Source organism: Prinia subflava, chromosome Z (genome assembly GCF_021018805.1).
Source record: "Prinia subflava isolate CZ2003 ecotype Zambia chromosome Z, Cam_Psub_1.2, whole genome shotgun sequence".
NCBI classification, from domain to species: Eukaryota; Metazoa; Chordata; class Aves; order Passeriformes; family Cisticolidae; genus Prinia; species Prinia subflava.
Window position 1 is genome coordinate 40,548,657 of NC_086283.1, and position 25,097 is coordinate 40,573,753.

Below are 25,097 nucleotides of genomic sequence, written 5' to 3' on the forward strand. Positions count from 1 at the left end.
TCATCAGGAAATACTAAACGAAAAAGGAGAAAACCAGATTCATTACAAATTCCAAAATATCCACAGCTGCTGACATTTCGGTTCGGGATCAGTTCAGGATCCTGAGAGATTAAATGAGGAGTCTTGATTAACTCATAATATCAGGGCCACAGAAATGGAGCCACCAAATGGAAACAATGACTGATAAATTTTTAAGCAGCCTATTTAAGAGGGATCAGTGTCAGTCAATCTTAGTTTATGACAACTCCTTGGCATGTCAGGAATCTTCCCCAAAAAGGGAAGAAATTCTCTTACTGTTTTTTCAAATCATAGGCATGGGCATTCTGGTAAGTTTCCATACTACCTAATGAAAAAAATGCAATTTTCCAAACAGTTGTTCTGCTGAGAGGCTGCTATCTTAGTCAGTCCAGTACTATAAAATTGGAGATGCAAAATTGCATAATGCTGTAATAATACTACTGAGTAATTTTTTGGCAATTCTCTTTCTTTTTACCGGTTCCCTTGTAATTTACTCCTGAAATCAATGTGTCTTTATTCCTTACCATCATTACTGATGCATGAACAGCAAGACACAAGGAGAAAGACCTGTCCTTGCTTAGTCCTACAGGCACAGTTGGCTTAGCAAACAGAAAAACAGTCTTGGAGGTCTAGATAAAAGGTTTCAGTAAACCTTATGTTTCAGTAAACCTTTTTGGGGATAAAACAGTGACTTCCATAAAGGTGCTTCTATTTCAATGAAACATTTAACCAGATGACTTTCAGTCCTTAATGAAATGCTGCCGTAAGTGTCCACACCACTATCACCTTATCAAGGCTGCACAGTTTGTGTGAAGGGCAGCAGTTACTGGGGGCACTCCTGCAGCGTCAGTAAACAATTCTCCTCTGTCTTTTCAGGCACAGTGGGGTGGTTTTCTACTTTGGTATTTCCTCTAGGGCAATTCCAGATACCTCCTCAGTCTTCATCATTTTTTCTTTACGTTTTCTGTAGCATCCAGCTGCTAATCTTTTACTGATTCTACACAATATGCGAGGATCTCAGGATACTTTAGGAGCTTCTCCAACTCAGAAGCCTTCAGAGCCCTGTCAAGCTCATATAACAACATGCACTTTTTGGAGATGCAGTGCATACAGTGTGACCCACAGGAACAGCTACTTTAATGCCCTATCCTTGCATTTCAGTTTGCAAAATGCATGCAATAACATTATTTTAATAAAATGAGTATTATCAGTTTAAACTTGGTGGTGTGGTTTTTTTTATTATATACTTTTTGTTGTCTTTGGATGGTTAGCCCCAGCTTTCCCCCAAGTGGTTAGTTTATCCCAAGTTTCTCTTGCCTTTCCCTATTGCCCATCACACCCTGAACCTACCTACCTAGATGTCAATCTGCGCCAAAGTCTACCCCTCTTTCCAGAATGTTCCGTGCCAATCCTCCCTTGAACCAATCCCCTGCCTGTTACCCCACCTATTTGGTTGTCAATCTAGGTTTATCCCTTCCCCTAGTTCTGGAGAGTTCTGTGCTGTTCGATGCCCCATTGGGTGGTTCGAGCTGTACCCTCCCCTGTGTTCTCCCATTGGTCCCTGTTTTGTAAGTCCCTCCTTGAGCTCCTCCCCTGCTTATCCCCAGTTGGTTGATGTATTGTACCTGCCCCTTGTTTCACCTCCACTTAAGAGCCAGGGTAGGGCTCTGTGCAGCTCTGTCTTCTGTCTGCTGTGTCCGAGTGTGTCAAGGAATAAATCTCCTTCAGATGCATACAGATGGCTCCTCCCTGCTCTCTTACCCTGGTTCTCGGCACCGACACGCGTGGAGCTGTGGGGGTCAGAAGCAGCCCTCTCCAAACTACCACCCAAGTTCCAAGGTGGTCAGGGGTGGCTGTCCCTGGCGTTGGCCGGACCGAGGGGCCAGCCAGGGGTTTTTGCCGGTTGTGTCAGCAAATGCAGTCTTTTTCCTTTGCTCGTGCTTATTAATTGGTAATATTATGCTGGCTAACATGGGGAAGAGCGATGTATGGCTGTCTAAAGACAAGACTCAGATTTTCACAGAGTTGGTTTCCTATGCTGTTGCCCCTCTAAAGGAGATGGCCAGACCATCACCAAACAATGCCTCATGAATCAGTGAATCAGGCATATAGACACTGCCTTTGGATGGGATCAGCCCTCTCTTCACACAATATTCTCAACAATCCAGCTTATAAATGAAGTTGCAGGAATATATCCAATCTCCCTGAGATGAATTGGGAAAAGGTCAGATCCTTGAGTCCTTAGTCAGTTCTTAGACAGCAATTTTGCAGCAAATGTGTTTCTCTTGGACTAAGTACCAGTTACTAACCCAAAAAGAGCATCATTTGCCATTGTGTTTGTGGTGTGCTGAGAGTTAAAATAAGTGCTAATTAGTCACTTTCATTGTTACTTCCAAATATTTTCCAAAATTAATAGTAGTGAAGTGTTTCCAAAGCAAGAGGACAGTTTACTTAGATGAAGGCATAATATCAAATTGTAACAATTAGCCAAATATGACGCTGACTTCTTGCTGCACTGAGCATTAACTGCAATATAGTAAATCTGCTTGCTCCATTTCCTGTGTTAGTGATAATAGCAAATACAATACTCTCATTTCCTCATTGCTGATGACAGCATTGCTAGGCTCTTTCATCTGTAATTCTTCTCCAATATATGTGCTGCAAGAGGAACCTTGTACTCGGCTGAAAACAGACCTCAAAAATGTTTTTGAAAAAATAATGCTGAAGCAAGGTACTGATAAATCAGGTTAGTGTAATCATAAATACTGCTTTGTAACCCTCCCCTCAATTTAAGTACATCAATAACAATAAAAAATACCTTAAAATCTGTTTACAACAAACATGAAAAGCAATCACATTTAAGTTTTCAAAATATGAACATACTCGTTAAGAATGCCTTCATTCTCTAAGCAGATTATCCTGTGTATGGAACCTTTACTAAACATTGCTTCAGAGACGTTTGCAGCACAAATGCAACACAAATTTGTCTCCCAGGCAGGGGCAGCACTTCAATTGGTTTCTTACATAACTTGACAGTTTACCGACTTGCTTATCTGTTCTTAAGAGCAGTGTGGCAGAACAGTCACTCAGGGCACTGATGAAGCCTCTGTTAAAATGTTGCCACCAAATGGAAGAAAAGGCCAAGACAATTTCCCAGTTTTAATGGAGTCATCTCTGCGCATGACGTGTTAAACCACCCAAGAGGATTCACCTTCCAGCTTCACAAACAAATCTTGAAGAAAGAAACATTTTGTGCCTAGACTAGATCAAATAGAAATTATTTTTTATTTAATAAAAACCTAGCAACAATGCTGTAGGGTGGACTGGTGTTATTTCTTAGTAGAGTCATTAAGTAGTTTGCCATGCCTGTGGCAATACTCCCAGTTCAGGTAAGAATGAATGTAATTGATCTGCAAAACACATCATGATATCGATCCAATCATCAGTCCTTACCCGCCTTCACGGTATTGTGAGATACAATGCAAGCCAATAATAGATTCTCCCCTTATTTCATTCCTCCTTTATGTCGGACACTGTGCCTTAATATACAGGGTTTATTGTGCACGTGAGGCACGTTTTATTATGGAAGTTAATTTTCGAAATACTGCTAGAATCTCTTTATTCTGCGGTCTAATATAACCAGTACTGAAGTAGCATTTACACTGTTTCAAGAGGCTATGAGCCTGTAAAAAGGGGAATGGTGAAAGTGGACCACACTCTCGGGAATACAATACATCATAATCCTTAGCAAAAATTCCTTGTCTTACAGTATCAAGCATTGGTCTTCAGCAACAAGCACGTAGTTAAAGACTCACTGAATCTGGTCTAAACCTGTAAGCTTCTGAAATTCCACTTTCAAGCAAACATACAGAGCACTTGTCAGAAGAATTTTACATTTTCCCTTCTCTCCCCATCAGAAAAGCAGGGCTTGGTGGGTAGACATATGTCAGAACAATGGCTGTTTCTTAACTTCCTCCATATGGATAAAAACACTTATGCCAGGACTCAGAAAAGCCACTCTCTGCTGCCAGAGGGAGGATGGAAAACACTCATCATCAGTGGATTCATCAGTGAATGGGAAGAAATATGAAGGGACAAATGCCTCTTCTGTTGAAACAAAAATCCTTTGCAAAATCTTCTAAAGAGAGGAAGTCAATGTTCTTCAGTATCTTCAATCAAGCATAGGATTTTTCTTTGGACATAGATTATTCCTAAATTTTGCCAATTTAGGCAAGTCTTTATCCTGTGTTGTAATACCTAGGCATCCCTGCCATTCTCTTCTGTGTATTTTGACTTCATTTTCTACACAACTGAGCTCCAAGTTTGTTCCCAATTCTTATCCTTTTTTTATCATGTGTCTTTTTAGGCTTTGCTAAGTATATATTGATAATGTAATACATTTGCCGTGTTTGAAGTTTCAGAAACCTGTGACAATTACATCTCAATTAAGTTCACCTTGTTGCTGATGGCAAAAGCTAAAATACATCCTTTGTCTCTATCTCCAGCAAGAACTAATGCAATGACTGTATAGGAAAAAAGAAGGAAACCTCTGCACAATCTTTATGTCTTGTACATTTTTTTTGAATGCCAACCCCCCAAATATCGAAATCAATTCTCTTGACTCTCATCCTGTCTCTAAAAGTCTGATTAGCTCATTTGGCCTAAGCTCTAATGGTCAGACACACCATCCAAAACATACTTCTTATTTACAAAATTAAACCCCTCATACAATTATAAACCAAACCCTACACCAGTCCTTTTCTGAGGACAGCTCCTTTGACGCTGAAACTCCACAGATGGCCCTTTCTTTTTCCCTTGTCAAACATGTCCGCTCTCTTCTGTACTGGAAGTGAACAGAACTAACACATACACTGGAAATTGGACAAGTTAATTTCTTAAGTGCCTCCCCAGCATCTGATTGCTGGTATGGAGAACATCTGGTGTGGAATCAGATGGAAGAGCTACAAGTGACTTAGAAGCCCAGAAAACATACAGAAATATTGTATGTAGACACTAGGAGCCTTCCTCAAGAATCTGTATACCTTTCTCTACGTGATAGAATGTGAAAGTGTTGTCTAAAAAATTCCAAAGTTTGAAAAACACAAAACACACAGAGGAAGAATGTGTATTAGAAACTGCACCAGCTACAGACAATTATTATTCTGCTCTCTCTCAACAGTACTGTCATTCTGATTGAAGTGCAATTCTTCAGTGTCACTGATTACCTTAAAAATTATCAATATGAGATGAATTGAAGGAGGAAACTTGTGCACCCTGACTCTTTCACACACAAGTATTTTTTGAGCCACCATGGATGCCAGATCAGGTGCTGAGCATGAGGTGCCAGAGAATACTTACAGAAACCGCTTCCAGGATTTGTCTGACAGCATCAGCAGCATCTCGTTCACTGTAGTACCCCTTCTCCACAATCCTACAGGAAAAAAAGCAATACAATTAAGCATTAAGGTGAACAAGCAGTGAAGGTAGGTGCTTATTTTCAAAAATGAGATAGCAAGCAATCAAATTTAAATGTGACCAGGACAGTGGAGTGTCCTGACGAGACTGGGAAACAACCCATTTGCAATTTAAGTTACCTTTCCTTTCCAGTTAAATGAAAGAGGGGAGATAAAATATCAACTGGATAAGATGCTCATAATATATGTACACATTCAGTGCAAAGTTTTTGAAACTATCTGACACTCAAGGAATCTGAATTACTGAAAGACAAAACTATCAAGGAGATGATTTTTCACTTTTATATTTAACTTAAGCCCCTCCTCCCCAGTTAGTTAGTTAGTTAGACAGATAGTAAGATATAAAACTAAACCACTATGCTATGCATACACAGATCTGAATTATTCAAGAGAAAAAGTTGGTGTAAAAGTTTACTAGTTTCAAATTATCCCTCAAGTGTGATGGGTTGAACAACTTTTTCCCCTCATCAGTAGAAAATTATATGCAAAGAAACACATTTTTTTACAACTAAAGCTATTTTTTCCTTTCAGAAAAGTTACTTTTTTCTAGAGAGTCAGCAGAAGTCAGAATGACATGCAAGCAGTTAATAATATTTGCACAATGACATGCAAGCAGTTAATGAAAGAAGGATCTATAATTAAGATATCTTAATACTCTGTTTAAGACACTGAACAGTCTTTTTACTAATGTTTTTAACTGATTGTAGTATTTGTGAACTACAATGATTCTCCCTCGGAGAATTACCTTAAAGGTCAGATTTTTTGATCTGAAGTCTTGATATTTTTACTGTATTAATTTTTCAAGGCCTAAGAAAACCTAGACAGATGTTGTCTAGAAACAGAACCTGTGATGCCTGAAAGACATTTTATAAAATGATGTTCTGCAAGCAGACAAGCCGGTTTTATAGAACAGTAACCTAAAATCCCCATGAAGCAGTCCAGGAACCTTTAATGTCTGAAGTCACTGGAAAGACCTTAAAGACTTAAAGGCTTTTTATGTCCCGAAGTCCATAAAAAGGCTCTGCTGTTGGCAGGAAGGCTATCCTCTCTCCCCACTGCTCCTGCTTTGCAAGCACTTTTTATCACTTCCTTTTACTGAAATAACAGATTTATGCTGAGTTACCATCAATGCAGCTCCTCACAGTTTCACAAAACTGACAGGAAAGATGTGATTGACATACATATGAAAAGCATTACTTTATACTCATTAGAGGATGAAGTGATTAGAAGTAAGAAATAATGCAAAGATAACACTCCACCAGAAACAGAGGCAAACTATGGAAACAGAGGCACTATGGAAAGCAGTCTACACAGGGATATTCCTAATCAGCTGCAATTACTTTACACTCATTGTGTTCACAGAGAACTGAGTCTATTCATGTGGCAGCAAGTAATCCTTCTCAAGCAGCTCTTCTATTTCATCATTATTTCTTTGCTGCATAATTGCTTGGGATTACTTCTAGAAGCATATTTGGTTGGGTTCTTTGGGTTTTTTAGCAACCCTTTAGCTGTCATGCCACATGCACTGCTTTAACACCTTTGCTTTTTTTGTGCCTTCAGCCCTTCTTCTGTTTTGGTCATCTGTTTACACTGTTAGGGAGAGCTTTACTGGAACTTAGCACCATAAAAGGAAAATAAAGCAAATCTTACTCACTGAGACATTATATTAGGCTTTTAGACTGAAGTATAGGAAAGGTGTTACAAAACCCTAAAAATTATGTAATTAAATGCTACATTTTGCTTGAAGGCTAGGTCACTCCTTAGCCATTTCAGGCTGAATTATCCTCTTCTGTTGGATTACTTTGTGACACCTGAGCCCCAGTCATGCTTACTTAGTTATTCATTCCCCCAAATACACTGGCTTTGCTTCTTCCTCCTTTTTAATTTAAATGAAGTATTTAGTTTCAGGTAGATGTACCTGTCTGTAACATCCATTCTGCCCCACGCCCTGAGTCCACCAGGTGCAGGATAACCCTTTGCACCTGACCTCAGAAATGCTTGAGGCAGATTCTAAGGCTTAAAGAGTATTTAGGATACTCTGATTTTCCAACATATGTCAGACTAAGGTCAGAGAAATATGAAGCAATGCAGTTACAATTCAATTTATATTTCTCCCTTAATCTGAAAAAATTCCATTTATTCAAGGTGGTAACCCAGTCTTAGTTCTATCTTTATGAAATACATAAACCAGGGAAATGGAAAAAAAAAAAAAAACAACCACAAACTCATATGGGCTGTGTAAGGCTTTCTATTTTCCTCCACTCACCAAAATCACAGAAAAGAGGAGCTTTTGTAGGAGTAGGCGTCCAGCCAATGCTAATTACCTGACCACTGGAAACAAGGGAAAAATCAAGGACATGCTCAAGACTGCCCTCTTGATCTCAAGATTGAGTCCACACTGACTTAGACAATACAGGCTGGTAAGGCACACTCACATTATTTAATAGAAACAATGAGAGCATGCTGCTCTCATTATTTATATTAAACACATAGCAGAAGAAACACAGACCTTGTCAATGAAATTTACACTTGTAATTTACATTTTAAAATAAATAAATATAATGAAGTGTGGGCCCATATTTCTGGAGAGCAAGAAAAACAACTGTAGAAATATTTCAATGCACTGGCCCCATCTGCTAATGCTACATGTGACTAACATGAACTGGCAAGCCAATAACAGATTATGTCATATAGACTTAACTTTCCAATTTTCCAGAAGTCCAGGATTCAGATTTATTGAGAATAGAAAACTTGCTCTTAATCAATAATAATCTAGCAAATAGAAAACTTAATATTCTATGACATCAATAAATGAAAAGAGTCATATCCCTTTCTAAAGATGAACATTTATTTCTAAGGGTACTCTGCTTTAGAAGAAAAACCTGGCTATTAGGCAGTAAGGAGGAGTATTGAAAGGAGATTATCCTGTAGTTTAGGTCATACAGTAATGCTGGGGGATCATTTGCATATTTATTTTTCGCATCCTCCCTGTGATAGTTTACACAAGATAAATGGTAGGTGTGCCAGCAAGACTCCTATCTGAGACCAAGGAGTCTTCTGTAAAAGCATTTTTCAAGTTCAGTCTGCAGATTTACAATGACTCATTGCCTTTTTTTCTGTAATGGGGAGAAAACCTGCAGGAATATCTTATTTCACTATTATTGAAGCAAACCCCAGCTATTTACATCTAGTTTACAGGATGATCTTTGACAAAACCATGGGTGAAGGACGATTAAGCCTTTGCTGAGAGGACAGAAAGACAGGAACAGCACCAATAAGGAACTAATTAAATATTCTCTTTGATATTCAAATGAACGAGCAAGGTAAGCCAAGAGAGTGCTGGAGAGAAAAACTGTGAGGAAGGCAGCAGGGAATCCAGAAGTGTTTGAGACCAGAAAAAATGCTTAGAAAAACACTTAATTTGGTGCTGCGAACATCCAGGAAATTTAAGATGCACCTTCAGAATGAAGACATTCTAGACCGAGCAAAAATGCAACACAATTTGTGTAGGATCCCTTTCTCATGGTTATGCATACACATTTATTGAAATATGCTGATCCAATTGTTTACACTTTCGTATGTCAAGATATACGTTTAACAGAATGTCTAGTAGATGGACAGCAAGCCGGAGCTCTCCCAAAGCACCATCTGACTCAGTCTTGGCTTTCCAAGCACATGTTATCATGTTCGAGACAAATCTAACTCCTTCTTTATAGAGGAGCAGGGAAATACTTCCCAGAGCCCCTACTCTCTGTGCTCTCCCGGTGCCAGCAGAGATAGAGATGCCCTTTGGGAACAGCCACAGTCCCATGGTGCTGAGACACATCCCTGCCCGCCTGCAGGGCCCAGGCACTCGCAGAAATCTGTGTTATCACGCTCCCTCAGCTGCTGTTGCTGCCCAGAGGTGGAAGAGCCTTGCCAGGCAACGGGGCTATAACATTTATCAGTGGTCAAAACCACCCTTAGCATCACACTGCCCAGCAAATATGTGGAAATGGAATAATGTGTTTCTGGGGATGCATACTCTCCTCCAGTTGATAATTTGGCCGCTTCCATCACCAAACACGTGTATACGTTCAAGTGTTTCCTAATTTGCAGTAATCCTTGCCAGATTCCAACTGGCCTTTCCAGCATTTCTGTTCCTTGTGAGCATTGGAAATTCTCTTGCAGAATAAATTCTTTAGTTTTGTGGATGGTTTGTTGTGTAGCCTCCATACTGCAGAATTGCAGCTCTTGCTACTTTTTAAATAATATTTCCATGTTGGATGTCTTCATCAGAGTTTACATCTGCAGCTACATAAACTCTTACCAGCATTCACCATACCCCTGCAGCCTACAGGGTAATTTGGAAAGACCATGTAATGGGTTTTACTCCTTTTAGGGCATTCTTCCTGATATTAGGCTTTAATTCACTGTATTTGTGTGAAGCCATGGAAAGCAGTGGGCCATCTCAGTAAAGGAAGGGAGGTGGAGGCCACATCTGCTCTGCAGAAACTTTATTACTCATAGAAGAAAAAATAGAAGAATACAGTCCTGCTAAGCTAAACACATGGAACTTTGAAAATCAATAAAGAAAGAAATGGGTAATCCCAATGCATCATTTTAGAATCAATTTTCAGAGGAGTATTAAAATTATTTATATACATTTTCACACTTGACTAAAATATGTTTCTGGGAATTAATGACAACCACATCAGGCAAGTGAAAATAATCAGTCTGCTACAAGAACAAACAAGAGAACAGTTCATCAGAGAAGAAAAGGACTAGGTTTGAGGTTTGATTTTTCAGAGAGGAACAAAACGGGGCCAGCTCTTTTCAAGCCCAGCAAGAGAAACAGAGCTTGCACAGCTGCAGTGGTAGAAAAAGAAATCAAAATTGGCCAGGAACCTGATTTGAGCTAGGAGACGATTCATCGAATGCTAGAGGGTGCTAGACTGGGCTAGTCACTCATAGCACACACCTCTTTGTGCAAGGTTGACAGTGCCTTAAATTCCCAGTCAGCATTTGCTGCTGGTGTTACAGTGACAGCTCTCAGCTAAGAGTGTGTGGAAGAGTGACCACCCTTCTTCCGTCCACAGAACCACTCTAGGACTCTCATTGTGGCAATGCTTGAAACTTTCAGTTGAGCCCACTGACCCTGAGACCAAAGCCTCTCTTTTATTTTTCATTGGTGTTGAAATTGGTACTGGTACAATGAATATTCCTGCATTATTAAATTCAACATGTACTCACAACTCCTACTGATCAAGAAAATTTGAAATCTTACCACTTTAACAAACTTACTTTTTCCTCCCCCATGCTTTACATGCACTAGTTCTCCTATTCTTAGCTTTTCTTCTCTGCTTCCCTCCCACGTGGGCTGCTCTACCCATCCTCCAGTCTTGCCTGAAATGTGAGCAGGTAAAGGCTGTTGCTTTCCTGCCTTAACTCATATTAGCAAATGCACTTAGTTTTATGCTAATTAATCTAAACAGTTACTCTAAAATTTGCAGTATTTAGCAATTGTTTAATGTTGCTGCTAAAATACTATTTCTCCACAATGTAGAGTTGGTAACTTTCAAGTATTAGCTGAATTTAGAAACATATCATGTCTTGCAAAGTCCTGCTAAATCAACTTGGCCATCTAAGACAGTAAAAATTATTATACTTATCAGTTCCCAATATTGTTTTGCTTTCTTTAATCACTGTCTGTATGTGCTTTGCAGACCATCCTTTAAAACTTTTGTGACATTAAAAAAAGCCATCAGTTTTTTAAGAGTCATTTTCATTCTGCCTCTATCTGGCTTTTACCTGAAACCCTTGCACCACATCTTAGCTGTGGACTGTGTCATGCTACTTCATGTACTGCTTGTGCAGGCAAGACAACTGCCCAAGATACATAAAAGTTCTGCTCAAATGCCAGTATGTGCTACCAATTTTAAAAAATTTTTGGTTCTATACAATAAATGTTAATTTGTCTAAAATGCTTTGGTTGTCATGGAGATTTTTTCTGAAGCTACTCAATTCTTATGCAAATACTTCAATTAAAATTAAATTAGAAGATTTCTACAAGCTAAAGTGAGATTAAAAACTACTAGCAGAAACAGGAAAAGAGGAAGACATCACTCTATTGAATGGTGATTGTTGTTCATCATTGGTGATGAAATAGTTTCCACAAGGGACACTTTCTCAATGAATGATTCACAGATCTGTTGGTTCTTGTTTCTATTGAGGTGATTGTAATTCCTGGTTGCTCTAATGCATCTGTTTAGTTTGAAAAAAAACTTTCCCACATAAATATGTATGCATTTTCCATACTACAGAATTGAAGAATAATAAATATTTTTAAAAGTAGCTCTGATTCAGAATCTCTCTTACTCCACATCCATTTCCATATTCCAGAGCAGACTAGCTGTAACTGTCTCTAATGACTCAAACTGCCTGTCTTGATCTGAAAAAAGATAAAACGAAATACTGACCTGGATTTGGATGTGACTCCCTGTGAAACAAACTAGAAGTTTTTCCTCAATACTGTGTTTAGAAATGAAATTCAGCCCTGCATTCATTCAGGAAAACTGTTTCCCCTCCATTGTTATTAAGCAAGACACACTTTCTGATAAATGTGGCATACAGGAGAATTTAGAGAAAGATTACATATTTCTTATAGCTCATACTTGGATTTGTTTCCCCTTCTTTAACTTCTTCCAACTCAGCATTACTATAGCAGCCGCAGAATTAGACAAGTTCACCTTTCAGGACCTTGATCTCAGAAGACACTTTAAAAAATAGTAGTCTTTGCTTCTAGAGGTTGTGAAGCCACAGTGCTCAGGAACTGGCTGGAAGCTTCCCTCTCAAAAGTTTCTGTGTAACTGGCTGTGTGAGGCAATGCAACAAATGGAATTACTGAAGCATGTCACAACTCCTGCCTGCTGAGAGGGGGCAAAGAGAAGAATCCCTGAAAGCTTGCAGAAGAGGCAGTAGTCTGGGAAGGGGAAAAGAGCAGCACTAAAGCACGAATAAAGCTGCCCTGACCACTACTGCTGAGGCTGTAATTGGATTTCTCTGGCTAGCTAAGTGCCCCATGATATGGGAAAGATGTGGGAACCTGGAGGAAATTCAATAGGAAGTAACTGACATGTAGAAAACATAATGGGGAACAAAAGATTGCAGGGGCAAAGAAGATAGTCTTTCACAATCCTCTGCTGCATGAGAGTGTGCTATAAAGTTTGCTTTAAGGAATAATCACCTTCTCTCCACCTGCTAGTGACAAGGCAAACAAATACTAGCCAAATTTACAGAAAAAAAAATTCCTAATATTGACATTGAATGTAATTATCAGTCTGGAGAGTCCTGGGAATAGCTTACACATAAGACTGCAGAGGCGTTTAAGAAACAAAAGCCAAAACCATGGATACCCAAGGATGGGAAAGATCCTACCTGAGTTCAGGTGACCCACCTGCCCCCTCACTCCACCCCTCCATACCAAGCCAATTCTAGTTGCCATGACATTTTAAACGTGTTGCCCTGGAGCTCACTCTGGCAAATCACCTACTTCCTAGCAACTGACCATCAAATGCTGGGAATGGGCACAGCCTGCATAACTCAGATTGTGCTTATGTTTCTCTGTGTCACAATTCCCAAGAGCATTCACACTATCATTATTCAGTTCAGGATTGTTTCAGGTTCACCTCTTCCAGACCTTCTTTTGTGGCCTTGGCACCTCTTACAGTGCACAGGTGTGTGACGCATTCCTTACAACCATGACTAAAGGTTAACATTGAATCAAGAAGTACATTACCTAAAACATGTTTGCTTTTCAGGTTTTCATTTAAAAAAAAATCTCCTTAATTATCACCTAGGAAAAGCATTTCACTGTTCTGAATATTTAAGAAAACTGTACTTCTTACTAAAACCATTTTGACTTCACTTTACAATCTTGTCATAATGTACATAGCAAAAAAGCACTTAAATCCGAAATGTACACACAAAGTACGCATGTCCTATAAAGTGACTTTATAATTTCAGGAGAGGTGTTGAAGCAATGCACAGAAAACACGTCAGTAGCACTTGGGTCAGTCAGGGACTTTCTGTATGTACATATATGTGTAGAGCACAGTTATATAGGCTGTAGGTGTATATATTGCAACAGTTGTCAAAACCTCTCTGCATTTCAATAAAATAAGAACTTAAAATTTGTTAATAATGAAGGAATTCAGCTAAGCTTTAATCAACCTTCTAATTGATTTAACAGGGTAATTTAGCTCTTCTAGTTTGTCTGCCATACAGACAATGTATATCTATATTACAATGCTGAGGCTGTGGTAGAAAACTCAGAATAGATCTGTCAGAGGACCTATAATCACAAGAACCTGCTTTATTAAAAATACCTAATAAACGAAAGAGCTTCACAGGCACTAATGTGTACAACTTACAAAAGGTTTTCTCAGTTTCTCAGCTTCAGAGTGATAGAAAATTAGGCATTGACCACACACACACACAAAAACAAAACAAAACAAAACAAACAAGAAAACCACAACAAAACAAAAAAAAAACCAAACAAAAACCCAACAACACCAACAAAACATCCAAAACAAACAAACAAACAAAAAACCCCCAAAAAACCCCCTGTAAATTCACTATTATAACTCTGTATGAGAACAAAATACCAAATTACATTGAAAGACTACAAATGAGCATTAATGCACATGTTTCTGTTCTGAAATTACTCAGTTTTATCATTACTGAAGTTAAATTCAAGAGAAACCAAATGAACTACTAAGATTTTAAAGAGTACTTCTGTCAGAACTCTGTGTCTTGAATTCCAGCTTCAGAGAATAGGCATAGTTGGTGTAGTCAAGTCCCCAAGCTCTTTTTATTTTTGCCAGTCCTGAGTGTGGGATCTGTATCATGGTTTCATGAAGCAGGGAGTCCAAAGGGCTTCTCCCACCCCTGTTCAGAAGACAGACAGACTGCCATGACATAATGAGACCAGGGCACTGAAACAAACAGAAGGTGCTATTCTGACACTAGCTCATAAAAGCCTCTCATTTTAGTAACTGATTAATTCCTTGACTGTTTTTGACATCCCTTTGCAATTTTTTATTTCCAAAAGTACTAAAAAAAAGTGTTCCTAAAGCCTGGGAAAGCTTCACTATATTTTGTCCTTAAGAAGCAATAATTCCTACACCTCTTAAAAAGGCAAGTTCTTTAGAACAAATAATATTTTTGTTAATGTGTACTATATAAAAGAAGACGATATGAGTGTGAACCTAGAGTTCAGAGGAAATTATATGAAAGTTGAAATGGAAGTGAGTCAAGAGACTGTCAGCTCTAAGTTCTATTTTTAGACATTGTTCGGTGCACTTAATAATAAGATGAAAGAAGAAACAGAAGATTCTGTGGTCAGGATGCCAAAGTAAAAACAAGACAAATGTATGGATTGACATTTTTATCTTAAGTGGAAAAAACAAAAAGTATTCTTAGCAATCTGCAGATATTCTGACTAAAAAGAAGTTAAAGTTGGATTTTTTGCTGAAATTCATATTTGAAAAAGAGAGATACTGGTAATTCAGCTGAAAGACAATTGATATGAATAAAATTTGAATTGAAAAAAACAACTTCAACAAAAGGTAGCCCATAAAAGACAAGATACCAGATTGTGCTTTGGGGACCCATTGCTGGAACACTCAGAGCCTTATCAGAAGATTATCCCTTGGGGCTCTGTCAAACACTGCCAGTTTAAATGCACTTCAGCCATGCCTGTCTGTTTTAAACATGCAGGAATGAAAGAGGAGGGCCAAGCAAATATCAGAAGTATATCTCAGCACCAGGCTGGAGACGCAGCACCCATAAAGAACTTTAATTCTAGTTACCTTAGACCTGCTGCATTTTTCTCTCTGTCCTGGTAAGTACCTCCACTGGTCTGCCACTCTCTTTGTCATTCTTTGCCACAAGCTCTTTGTCACTCCTCGCTTACTGGGTTGGCAAAAATCATAATGTACACTGGCAACAAACATTTTAATTTACACAAACTTCTCCAGTTTTGAGGAGTTGTATTTATTGTATTTGGAGTAGTATGTAGGGTATGACCTACAGTGTGATTTTTAAAGTCTGAGAAACATTTTTCTTTTTAAAAATACAGCCAAAATCTGATTTGAGCTGTATTAACTCAGGTGTCAAACTGATGCATTAATTTGAATTTATCTCCCTTTAGGTAACACAATTGAAAAATTGTCATAATGAGAGTTCATTTTAGCAATAACGTGGATTATTTGACAGTAATGTTAAATACGGTGAAGGAAGTGAATAATTTTATTACCCAGAACTGTTAGAATGGGATGAAACCAGCAGCACATCAACACTGCTAATAGGATTCTAGAAGACTAATTGGATCTTGGGTACTTATAAAATCATCTTCATGATGAGGGAGATGTTTACATGGAAGAACTTACTCTTCTGCAGCTCAAATACTATTCAGAAGAAGAATGGACATCTGGCATGAAAGAAAACTGGAGCAATAAAACCGTTGATATAAAAAGTAGCAGCATATTATAAGATTTAGGAGTAACAAAAGGAGGAAGATGTTTGCAGCCAGGAGAGCAGACTGCTTGTGTAACAGGCCCAGTTGTGTCATTTGCTGATAGCTGATTAGAAAAGGGGTAAGAGTATCTCCTCCAGAGTACAAAAGTTGCTTTGCTGTCTGTGTATGGATGGTAGTTTACCACCCATAGGCACATAGGGTATTCCAAACCCTGGAGGTGGTCCCAGGCCACACTGGGGTCCTGCTTGCCCACACAGGGTCTCGCCTTGAGGGCAACTATGGGGTGGATCTCAAGACCTGGTCACAGCTCTCCCTCCACATCTGACACAGCTCCTCTGCTAAGGAGGAGGTGTTCCAGGGTCATTTTCTCTCTCCTGTGATGGGAATTAGACAAGCACAGAAAAAGGCATGCATGAGGTCTGTCAGTCAGGACATTTCCTTCATGCATGATGAAAAGATGTAAGGACTGAAAAGATTAAGCATGAGAGGGGAATCTGCCCTAAGGCAGAAAGCTAAATTTATCCTCCCTAAAACTCAGAGGGCAGCCATTGTGGAACACAATGCAAGTGCTAAGCCTTCAGCCCAACTTAGAAAAGGGAGACAGGTAATATTTAATTGGAGTCACTAGTGCAAAACGTCTTGGCTGCATATTTCTGTTTAATTATTTTTAGTTTAAGGTCCAAGTAATACCCATATTAATAGCTTAAGAGCTGAAAATAATTTAATATGGTTTCTTGTTTCATTGCTTGTTGGGTCTTTTTCCAAATCACAGAGGTCTGTATTGACAAAGTTTCCAGTTCTATTGTACGTGGAGCAAAGGAGGATGCAGAGTTCAGATCTCCAAAGTATTGGTGCTCATCTATAGCATCACAAGGGGGCCCTGCAGTTCTACTGACTGACTTTTTTTCTAGTCATGCCGGACAGCTGGTACTAGCTGTCCAAACTATTTCATCAAGCATCCAATCTTTTGAAAAGATCAATCTCTGACAGTTCAAATCCCATAGTCACTACTGAGTATAGATTATGATTTGAAACTTTCAGAAGATTAAATCCTGGTTTCATCAAATAATGCAACTCCCCGTCCTGGATCCCATGAAGTCTTTTGTCTTCAGTTCTTCTACCACACAGATGGCTATTACTCAGGAATCAATTTTTTCACTGGATTATTTGTGTTTTGCCTTTGCAAAATCTCGTCTAAGACTCCTGTAGAGTGTCCAGCCCTCCTGAAAATGACCCAGTATGAAACCCAGTGAATATATAAAGGGCTACATGAAAGGTAAGACACTTTGACCAGGACCCTTTCCAGCTCAGGACTGGGCTTTCACTGGTTCTTTACCTTGCAGCATATCGCTTCTCATTCCTTTGTCTGAGTACTGAGAGTAATCTGTTGAACTTAGGACATCATAGGGGCAGTGGCTTGTGTTGTTGTTCAGAAATAGTTCTTGTCAAGGTTGAAGGTATGACCATGGCATTAAAAAAATCTATGCTTTTGTTTTTTCAAGTGGAAGATACTATCAGACTCAATATTTGTGTGTAATTTTGTAATATTCCTCTATGATACTAAATTTTAGTAACAGAACAAGGAAGGTCATATAACTTGTCCTTATGCGAGCTAACTCCAGTAAGTTAAGTAATTTACTGAAGCCAGTATCAAAGTTTTTCTTATCATCTCTTGGTCTAAAAAACCAATTCCCTACCAATAAAATATCATCCCAGCACTATTACAGAATCATCTCAATTTATGCATATACATTTATTTCAGAAACATGTGCAGCCTCATGAGCAAAACCTTCAGAAACTCAAGTCTTGAAGAACATTTGTAGCAAAACCAGGTGCTTCATAAACACAGTGAATACCAAAGAGAATTTCTTGTTAGTCTGCTTACGAAATTTTTATTTGATATAACACTATCATCCTGGCAGGCTGGTTGCAATCTATTATGTTTTATGATGACCTGTCAATGAGATTTTGTGAGTTGTTCCCATCTTTTGTCTACTGTAACACACTCGGTGCTATGTGCCTGTTGAGCTACTTTTTTCAATGTTTTTTGGCTAATTTCTCCATTTTCAACTCAGGTTTTTTATTTCCCAAAAGTCTCCTGATAATTACATTTCCAAAGGCACTTTTAAGCTATTTACTTAAAATAATTATTCATTATATTTATTCATTTGAATAAATCATATGCTGGTGAAATAATTACACTAATTACTAACACAGGGTTTACATACAGAGAAGAAATTTCAACTCTAACATCTTTGGGGAAGGAAGGTACTGGGAGAGGTGTGTACAGGTAACTTACCTGTCAAATAGTTCTCCACCAGTGACCAGTTCCAGAACAAGACTGATTTCTGTAGGGGTCTCAAATATCTCCTTCAGTTTTATCTAGTAAAAGATAACAGAAAATATTTCTTCCGCTTATTTGTCTTCTTTGTAGCACATCTGAAGGTCACCAGTAGAACACAGACCACAGCTGGGAAAGTTATACTGTTCTCTTCCAATTTTTTTGCTCGCTTTTTTTCTTTTTTTGTACTCTTTTGGTTATTCTCATATGTCAGTAACCTCTGTGAAATACAGGTGTTTAAGAGGCCATCTGCCAGTCTCTCAGAGAAACCAAAAAGTTAAACCTTTCCTACCCTCCCAGGGCTGAAAACACCAACTTCTACTTTCATTTGCAAAACTTCTTTCACATAGTTTCTCAACCAACTCTGTAAGAACACCAATGTTTTATCTTAAAGTGGAAGTGTAACTCAATGTATACTCATGCCCACAAACAGAACCCAGAGCTTTAATCCAGATCTATAGGTGAAACACAACAGTCTTCTCTCACAAACAGAAAGAGTATTAAGAAGCAAGGAAATAAATGTGTAGTGAAAGAACATGGATAAACTTACAATGTTGGGATGTGAAAGGCGAAGAAGAACTCCAATTTCGGTGCGGACAATTTTCTTGTCTACCTGGTTAAAAGTGGGGAGAGAAAAGGGAAACATTATTTCCATGTTCAGCATAGAAACTCCAGGATGAATCACAGGATGCTATGTATGAATAGCACTTCTAGATCTCCCAGAAGAGTAAGGTAATGTGAGACAGACAAATCAAACATACTGTAAAGAGAAATTTTCCATTAACACAAGATGGATACTGTAAAAGAGAAATGTCCACGTCCAGAAAAATGATTACAAATGTATACGTGAGTCATACAAGAAGTACAATACAGAAATGGTATCTGAAAAAGGTAGGAAAATTTCTATCGTTACTCAAGTTCTGACCTTGTCTGTTGCTACTTATGTTTGTTGAGTTTAGGCTAGGATAGCTTTCTTTTGACACTGTCCAGCAGCTGTGCTGGAAAAGGTTTTTGCATGTAGGATGTGCTCATCAAAGTAGTGTAACTTACTGCTTAGAACAAAAAAAAAAAAAATGCAAAGGTCAAATACCTCCAGCCATAGAGTATAAGGATTAACCTCAGTTTGCTCCAGTTATCTCTGACAGAATGATCTGACGTTAAACCTCTGAGAAGATTACCCCTTCCTTTTTCAAACTGTAGTCTTCAACAATCCAGGCACAACTTACGTTCTTGGGGGACATCAGTCATTTCTCACAAGAAATACAGAGCTAGGGAGTGTTTAATTCAGGAAAGAAAACGGCAGCTCTCCTGGAACTAGAATGCTTAAGCAAGCAAGAATGGAAAATGTTTGTGAGCAAAATGTGAATCCTTTTGTTTCTAAGGCAATTAATACACTTATGAGGAAACTACCTGGTTTGCAAATATTCTCCCAAACCCTAGGGAAGTCCTACACTGATGAATCAGGGGATTCTGAAATGAGTGAGAGTCAGAAAGTCACTGTGTGGTTCAAGATTGATGACATACACGATATTTTGAGAGGGACTGGCGATGCTTTTTTGTGGTGGAGGTTTTTTATCAAAGGCAAATTTTAGTGTTGATTTTTTACATCAGATTGGAAATGAATGGCAGTCATAATATATAAACCTTTAAAGGGGACATAAAATTACCTTCAAATTCTTAGTGAAGAAGACACATGGGGGTTTTCTATCACCTGAAAGAAGAGAGCTACTACTCAGTAATTTATTTTGTGTTCCAGCATAGATAAAATCCAAGTATCCATTACATTCAGAACTACTGGATAGGCAGAATTTGATTCTACCCCTGTGTCAATCAGGGACGATTCCAGCTTAGTAATGCCACAGTGCTCCGACAGTGGTGTAAATGAGTAGAGAACTAGAGCCCTCAGGGCTTTCTTAAAACTTACTGACATTCAGTCTCTTTTAGTGGCTCTGCCAGGAAGCAAAACGAAACAAGAGAAATCAACTGTGGACAAATTCAGTGCATGTAAGAAGGAGCAGAAATTAAATATTGAAGAGGAATGAACTATTCCATTACTTGAGTATCTAACTGAAGATAAATATAGCCAATAACAAAATCTTCATGGATAAACATTTGCTCTGGAATCAAACCTGGGACCCTTTAAGCTTATGACCAATGCATACTTTATAAATGTTTTTACTTTCTACTCCAAGTGCAACTAACAAATGCTTTTTCCTGCTACATAAACACTGAGCAGCAGATTTGAAGATAAGCTTCCGTGAACTTTTCCTAAAATGCTGTTAGCACCAGCCTGTGGTGCTGCTCAGTTTTAACATCTCCTTGGCATCACTTTGGGTTACTCTGGTGAGTGCAAACATGGAGCAAAGGCCTCCTAAGTTCACTGTTGGGCAGTAAAGGGCTTTTGATGATTCACACAGTAACACACGTTGTGACTGTTTTCACACACTTTGCACCTCAGTCAGGATGAGAAAAATTAATGTGCAGTTGTGCATGGACAGTGACAGGAGAGCAGTTTAGACTGAAAAATTTACCTTATCCAAAAGCACTGCTATAGACTGAGCAACCCACAGCTTGCTTCCTGCAGTTTTGAAAATGTTTGGGCACCAAGCACACCTGGGAGCAAGCATGGAAAAGGTTGCCCAGAATCTAAAGATGACTTCTTTTGGCACTGACTAGTTGCAAGTGAGAAACTACAGAGGCCTCCTGTCACCTTGCAGGTAGCAAGTACTTAAGTGAAATCAGGGACTGAGACTCAGTTTTAGGTTCTTGGTTTCGCAGACATTTACTCTCAAACTGGAGGTGATCAAGTTTGTGACCTGACACACAACAGTAGACTTTCACACTTTCTCAGATGACAGTGTGAGAAAAAAATACCTCAGAATTCAAGATGATAAAATGCAATGGCAAATATGCCACAGAGAAACACTTAGATATTTATATGTAATGGCTATTGGGATAGATTTTACTATAGGAATGGACATGTATGGGTGATATGAATTGTTCCAGAGTAAAAACAGGGACGTACTTAGTCACGACATTTCATTACAGACAGTCTTTTTTATCACTTTTATTTTCTTACCTTCTCCTACTCCAAGTACAGATAGAGTTATGTGAACACTTACCTTCTTTCACCTCCTAACAAAATAAAAAAGGTACTTACCTATATTAGGGCCAAACTTGGCTTATTTTTAGTTTGGCCAGGAGTATCAGCAATTCAACTACTTATATTAAATTTTCCTATCATCACCCTATCAAATAATTTCCTGACAGAAATTATTTGCTAGTATGAGAGTCAGGCATCTCACTCTAGAGTGTATGTTGCTATAGTAACAATTTTCAAAACTCAGATGATTTAATCAAAATGTGCCATTGCCACAAATGTTTGGGCAAATTATGTTAGGCTAGATCAAATATAGTGGTCTGATTTGTGGTTATGTAATAACTGATCAAAATGAGGTTGCGAAACTCTTTATTTTTTCTCCTCCTCTTTGGATGCAATTTACATAGGCAGTACAGTGCTTGAAAACTATCTGAGCTTTCCTGAAATTAGCATTAGTCACAGGAGCATTAGTGAGTTATGTGTGAGTCTATTACAGTCAAGAATAATGGGATCAGCAGAACTGTTCTGTTTGTGAAGTGAAAAAACAATCAAATTTTAACTTTCAGAGCTTTCACAGTTCCACTAGTTAAGCAATTATCCTTCTATTCTTTATTCTTTGCTTTTAATCTATGCTGAATGGACTAGAGTACTCTTTGGTCAAATATCTCATCAGTATAATTTAATTTCTATTTAAATAATTACTCTGTGTGAAAAACATTACCTCTGTGCCACATCGTGTAAATGCCTGGTAGGGTGATTTTAACACTGGTGCAATTTTACTGAGCTTTATTTTCTGTATTTGCAAATTTTAAATTGCAAGTAATCAAGAGGCATTTGCTGTGATAGGCCTGCAGAGCAACAACCTGCTGTGGAACATCCATGTCAATTAGAGAAGTCACTTGACAGGTAAACCCAAAACAGTTATTTATCATCCCTTCACTGCTGACTCTGGGCTTGAAGATTTCCCTGTCATAGATTAAACAAACAAACAAAGTTGTTAGATAGCCTGTGAATATTAAAACCCACAACACTTACGTGTTTCCCCAGCTTACCTCTGGAGGCACATGGGATGCTGAAAGGCAGCAAATATGCAAGAACTGTTTGTAGGTGCTACAGAGCCACTGCCTGGTGCTGTGGCTTCCAGTGCTCCTCAGTAAAACTCTAGCAGGCAAACCAGGGGCTGTGACTGTACCACAGATAAACACCTGCACGCTGGCTTTACTCTTACTAGATAAAGTACCTGCAGCAGCAAAGATCTAAAAGCCTGAACCTGAGAGCAAAAGGCAATCTGGGCATATTTATAATAAAGCATTTACATGAAAAGGGTGATAATTCCTGGATCATTGCTAGTATTTGTCCCTCCAGTTATTTCGCTTCAGTAGAATTGGGTATTTATCTCTTTTATAGGTATGTGTCTTCAATTACCCTGTCTTTGAAATTTCATACTGATCATGCAGAAAAGGAGCACTAGATTTATATTCAGTGTATTTCTTACTTTTGAATTCCAGATTATTTTGACAAGAGAAAGGAATGGAAAGTTCCTTAATGAAAGCTGAGATCCTTCCCTGTTTCCACGCCCAAGATGGTGAGGTGGAGTAATGCTAAAAACCACTGAGATGTAAAAGTGTTGTTTCTGTGTGAATTAAACGAAACAAGATAAAATGAACCACCACTTTACCCAGATCAATCCAAATGCTGTTTTGCGATATAGTACCATCCTAAAAACAGGTGGCCAACAGAGGTTCTCTGTACCGTGAAACTTAGTGGAGAGCAAGAGGAAGAGCACATTCCTCATCCTGCAAATTCAGTCTCTGCTGTTCTCCTTCCCCTGGGCACTGTGGAGGCAAAGGGGCACATTTGCCCAAGTGTGACCACATCTGCCCAGGTGTGGGCAGGTTGGGTGACGACAGTGTGCCCAGGCAATGGGTGTGAAGAAACCAGTGCAAAACATCTCTTGAGGAGCTTCACAGCACTGCCTGCCTCAGGGAGCCTGTTCACACCAGCTCTGCACAGCTCCTTAATTAATATCCTACTTCTTGACTCACATGAACACCTCTAATATGAGCAATGAATTCTTTATTGAACAAGCAGATCAGGCTTGGACTATGTGCTTCTCTGCACTTAAAAGGATCACAGTGGAAGGCATTATTGGCTTGACACTACACTATTAAAAGTGCTTCCAAGAAACAAAGTTTTATTTGCTGAGACAGTAACTGCTCTGAAGCCTAAACCTTTCTGTATTTTATGGCATCAATTGCTAAATACCATTTATAATTTTGCCATTATTTTGCCTTCTCACAGTTAAGCTAAAATATTAAAACCTGTACAGACAAAGACTACGTACACACAGAGCTGTCAGTTCCCTGATAGTCTAAAAGGTCTGTCCCCAACTGTCACAACTAAACACAGGAGTGATGGGTTACCCACGCTCTCTTGAGAGGTTTGAAGGATAAAAGAAATAGGCTTGAATTTAAAGACTGAATTTAAATAGATCTTCAGCTTCTTCTTCAAGGTGAAGGTTCAAAAAGGTATTTTCTCTGCAGTTCAAGGTCTTGCTTTTCAGTTTCAGAATTTTTTGAGTAATAGTTCTGCCCAGTTTATATATAGAATGTTTTCTCATTAAGTCTTTCAGTCAAGACTTCAAGGATAAAACACTTTAAAGGAGACTTCTGAATGTGTTTTTATGTCTTTATAAAGATGGATAATATTGAAATCATCTGATCTCATCTGTGTATCAACCCAAGATACAGATGTCAGTCTTCAGCATAAATGATAAAGAATCATGGAGGTTACAAAAAGTGATATGACAGAAAAATCTCAGGACAAAGGAAAATAGAGACTTAATGAGACTCAGCCCACTTCTCTAAATTACTCTGATGTAATTTAGTAATCACCATGGCAATGGACAGTAGGTAAAAGCAGAATTCTAAAAAGCTGATCTTTCTGAATAGGAAAGGATACATCATTGTTCCAACTAAGACATTTATTTAACAGCTGCTTCAGATAATTTGATTCATTGAACGACCTGTTTTTGAATGAAAACAACAATTTCTCAAGCAAAGAATTGCTCCTGTGTTTTAGTGGCTGTTCTTGGTGGGACATTGCTTGACCTTCTCAGCAAGGTCTGCAGCTGTCTCTTGTGTGGGAACAACATTTGAACTCCTAACGGACTAATATTACCTTAAAAACAAAACTGTTCAAATAATCTTTTTTGTATTTTATGCTGGCCAAACTATTCTGGCTCAAGCTTAACATGGGCTCCCTGAAGAATACAATAAAGAACTCAATAAAGCACAATAGCAACTGCACAGCCCTGTAATATCTTCCCTAAATTTAGCCTGGAGTTATCGCTGTACAGGTGTGCTGGTTTGGCTGGGGTAGAATTTATTTTCTTTACAGTGGCTGGAATGGGGTTGGGCTTTGATTGATGCTAGAAACAGTGTGGATAATTCAGGGATGTTTTTACTATTGCTTAGCAGGGCTTGCACTGAGCCAAGGCCTTTTCTGCTTCTCATTCCAACACAGCAGGGAGCAGGCTGGGAGTGCACAAGGAATTGGAAGGGGACAGAGCCAGGACAGGTGACTCCAGAAGACCAAAGGGATAATCTAGACAATGTGGCATCATGCCAGGACATAAAGCTGGAG

At 38.7% G+C, this 25,097-nt stretch overlaps 1 protein-coding gene across 1 annotated transcript in view; it reads right to left on the reverse strand.

The window, feature by feature from the left end:
* The window catches only part of CAMK4 (calcium/calmodulin dependent protein kinase IV), a 150,872-nt gene that overhangs the window by 44,361 nt on the left and 81,414 nt on the right, over positions 1 to 25,097 (reverse strand). Inside the window, exons 3-5 of the mRNA XM_063421991.1 lie at positions 18,903 to 18,965; positions 18,311 to 18,393; positions 5,377 to 5,449 (exon numbers count right to left, since the gene is read on the reverse strand). Coding sequence (XP_063278061.1) covers positions 5,377 to 5,449; positions 18,311 to 18,393; positions 18,903 to 18,965 — 219 coding nt within the window. The remainder of the gene's footprint in view (positions 1 to 5,376; positions 5,450 to 18,310; positions 18,394 to 18,902; positions 18,966 to 25,097) is intronic.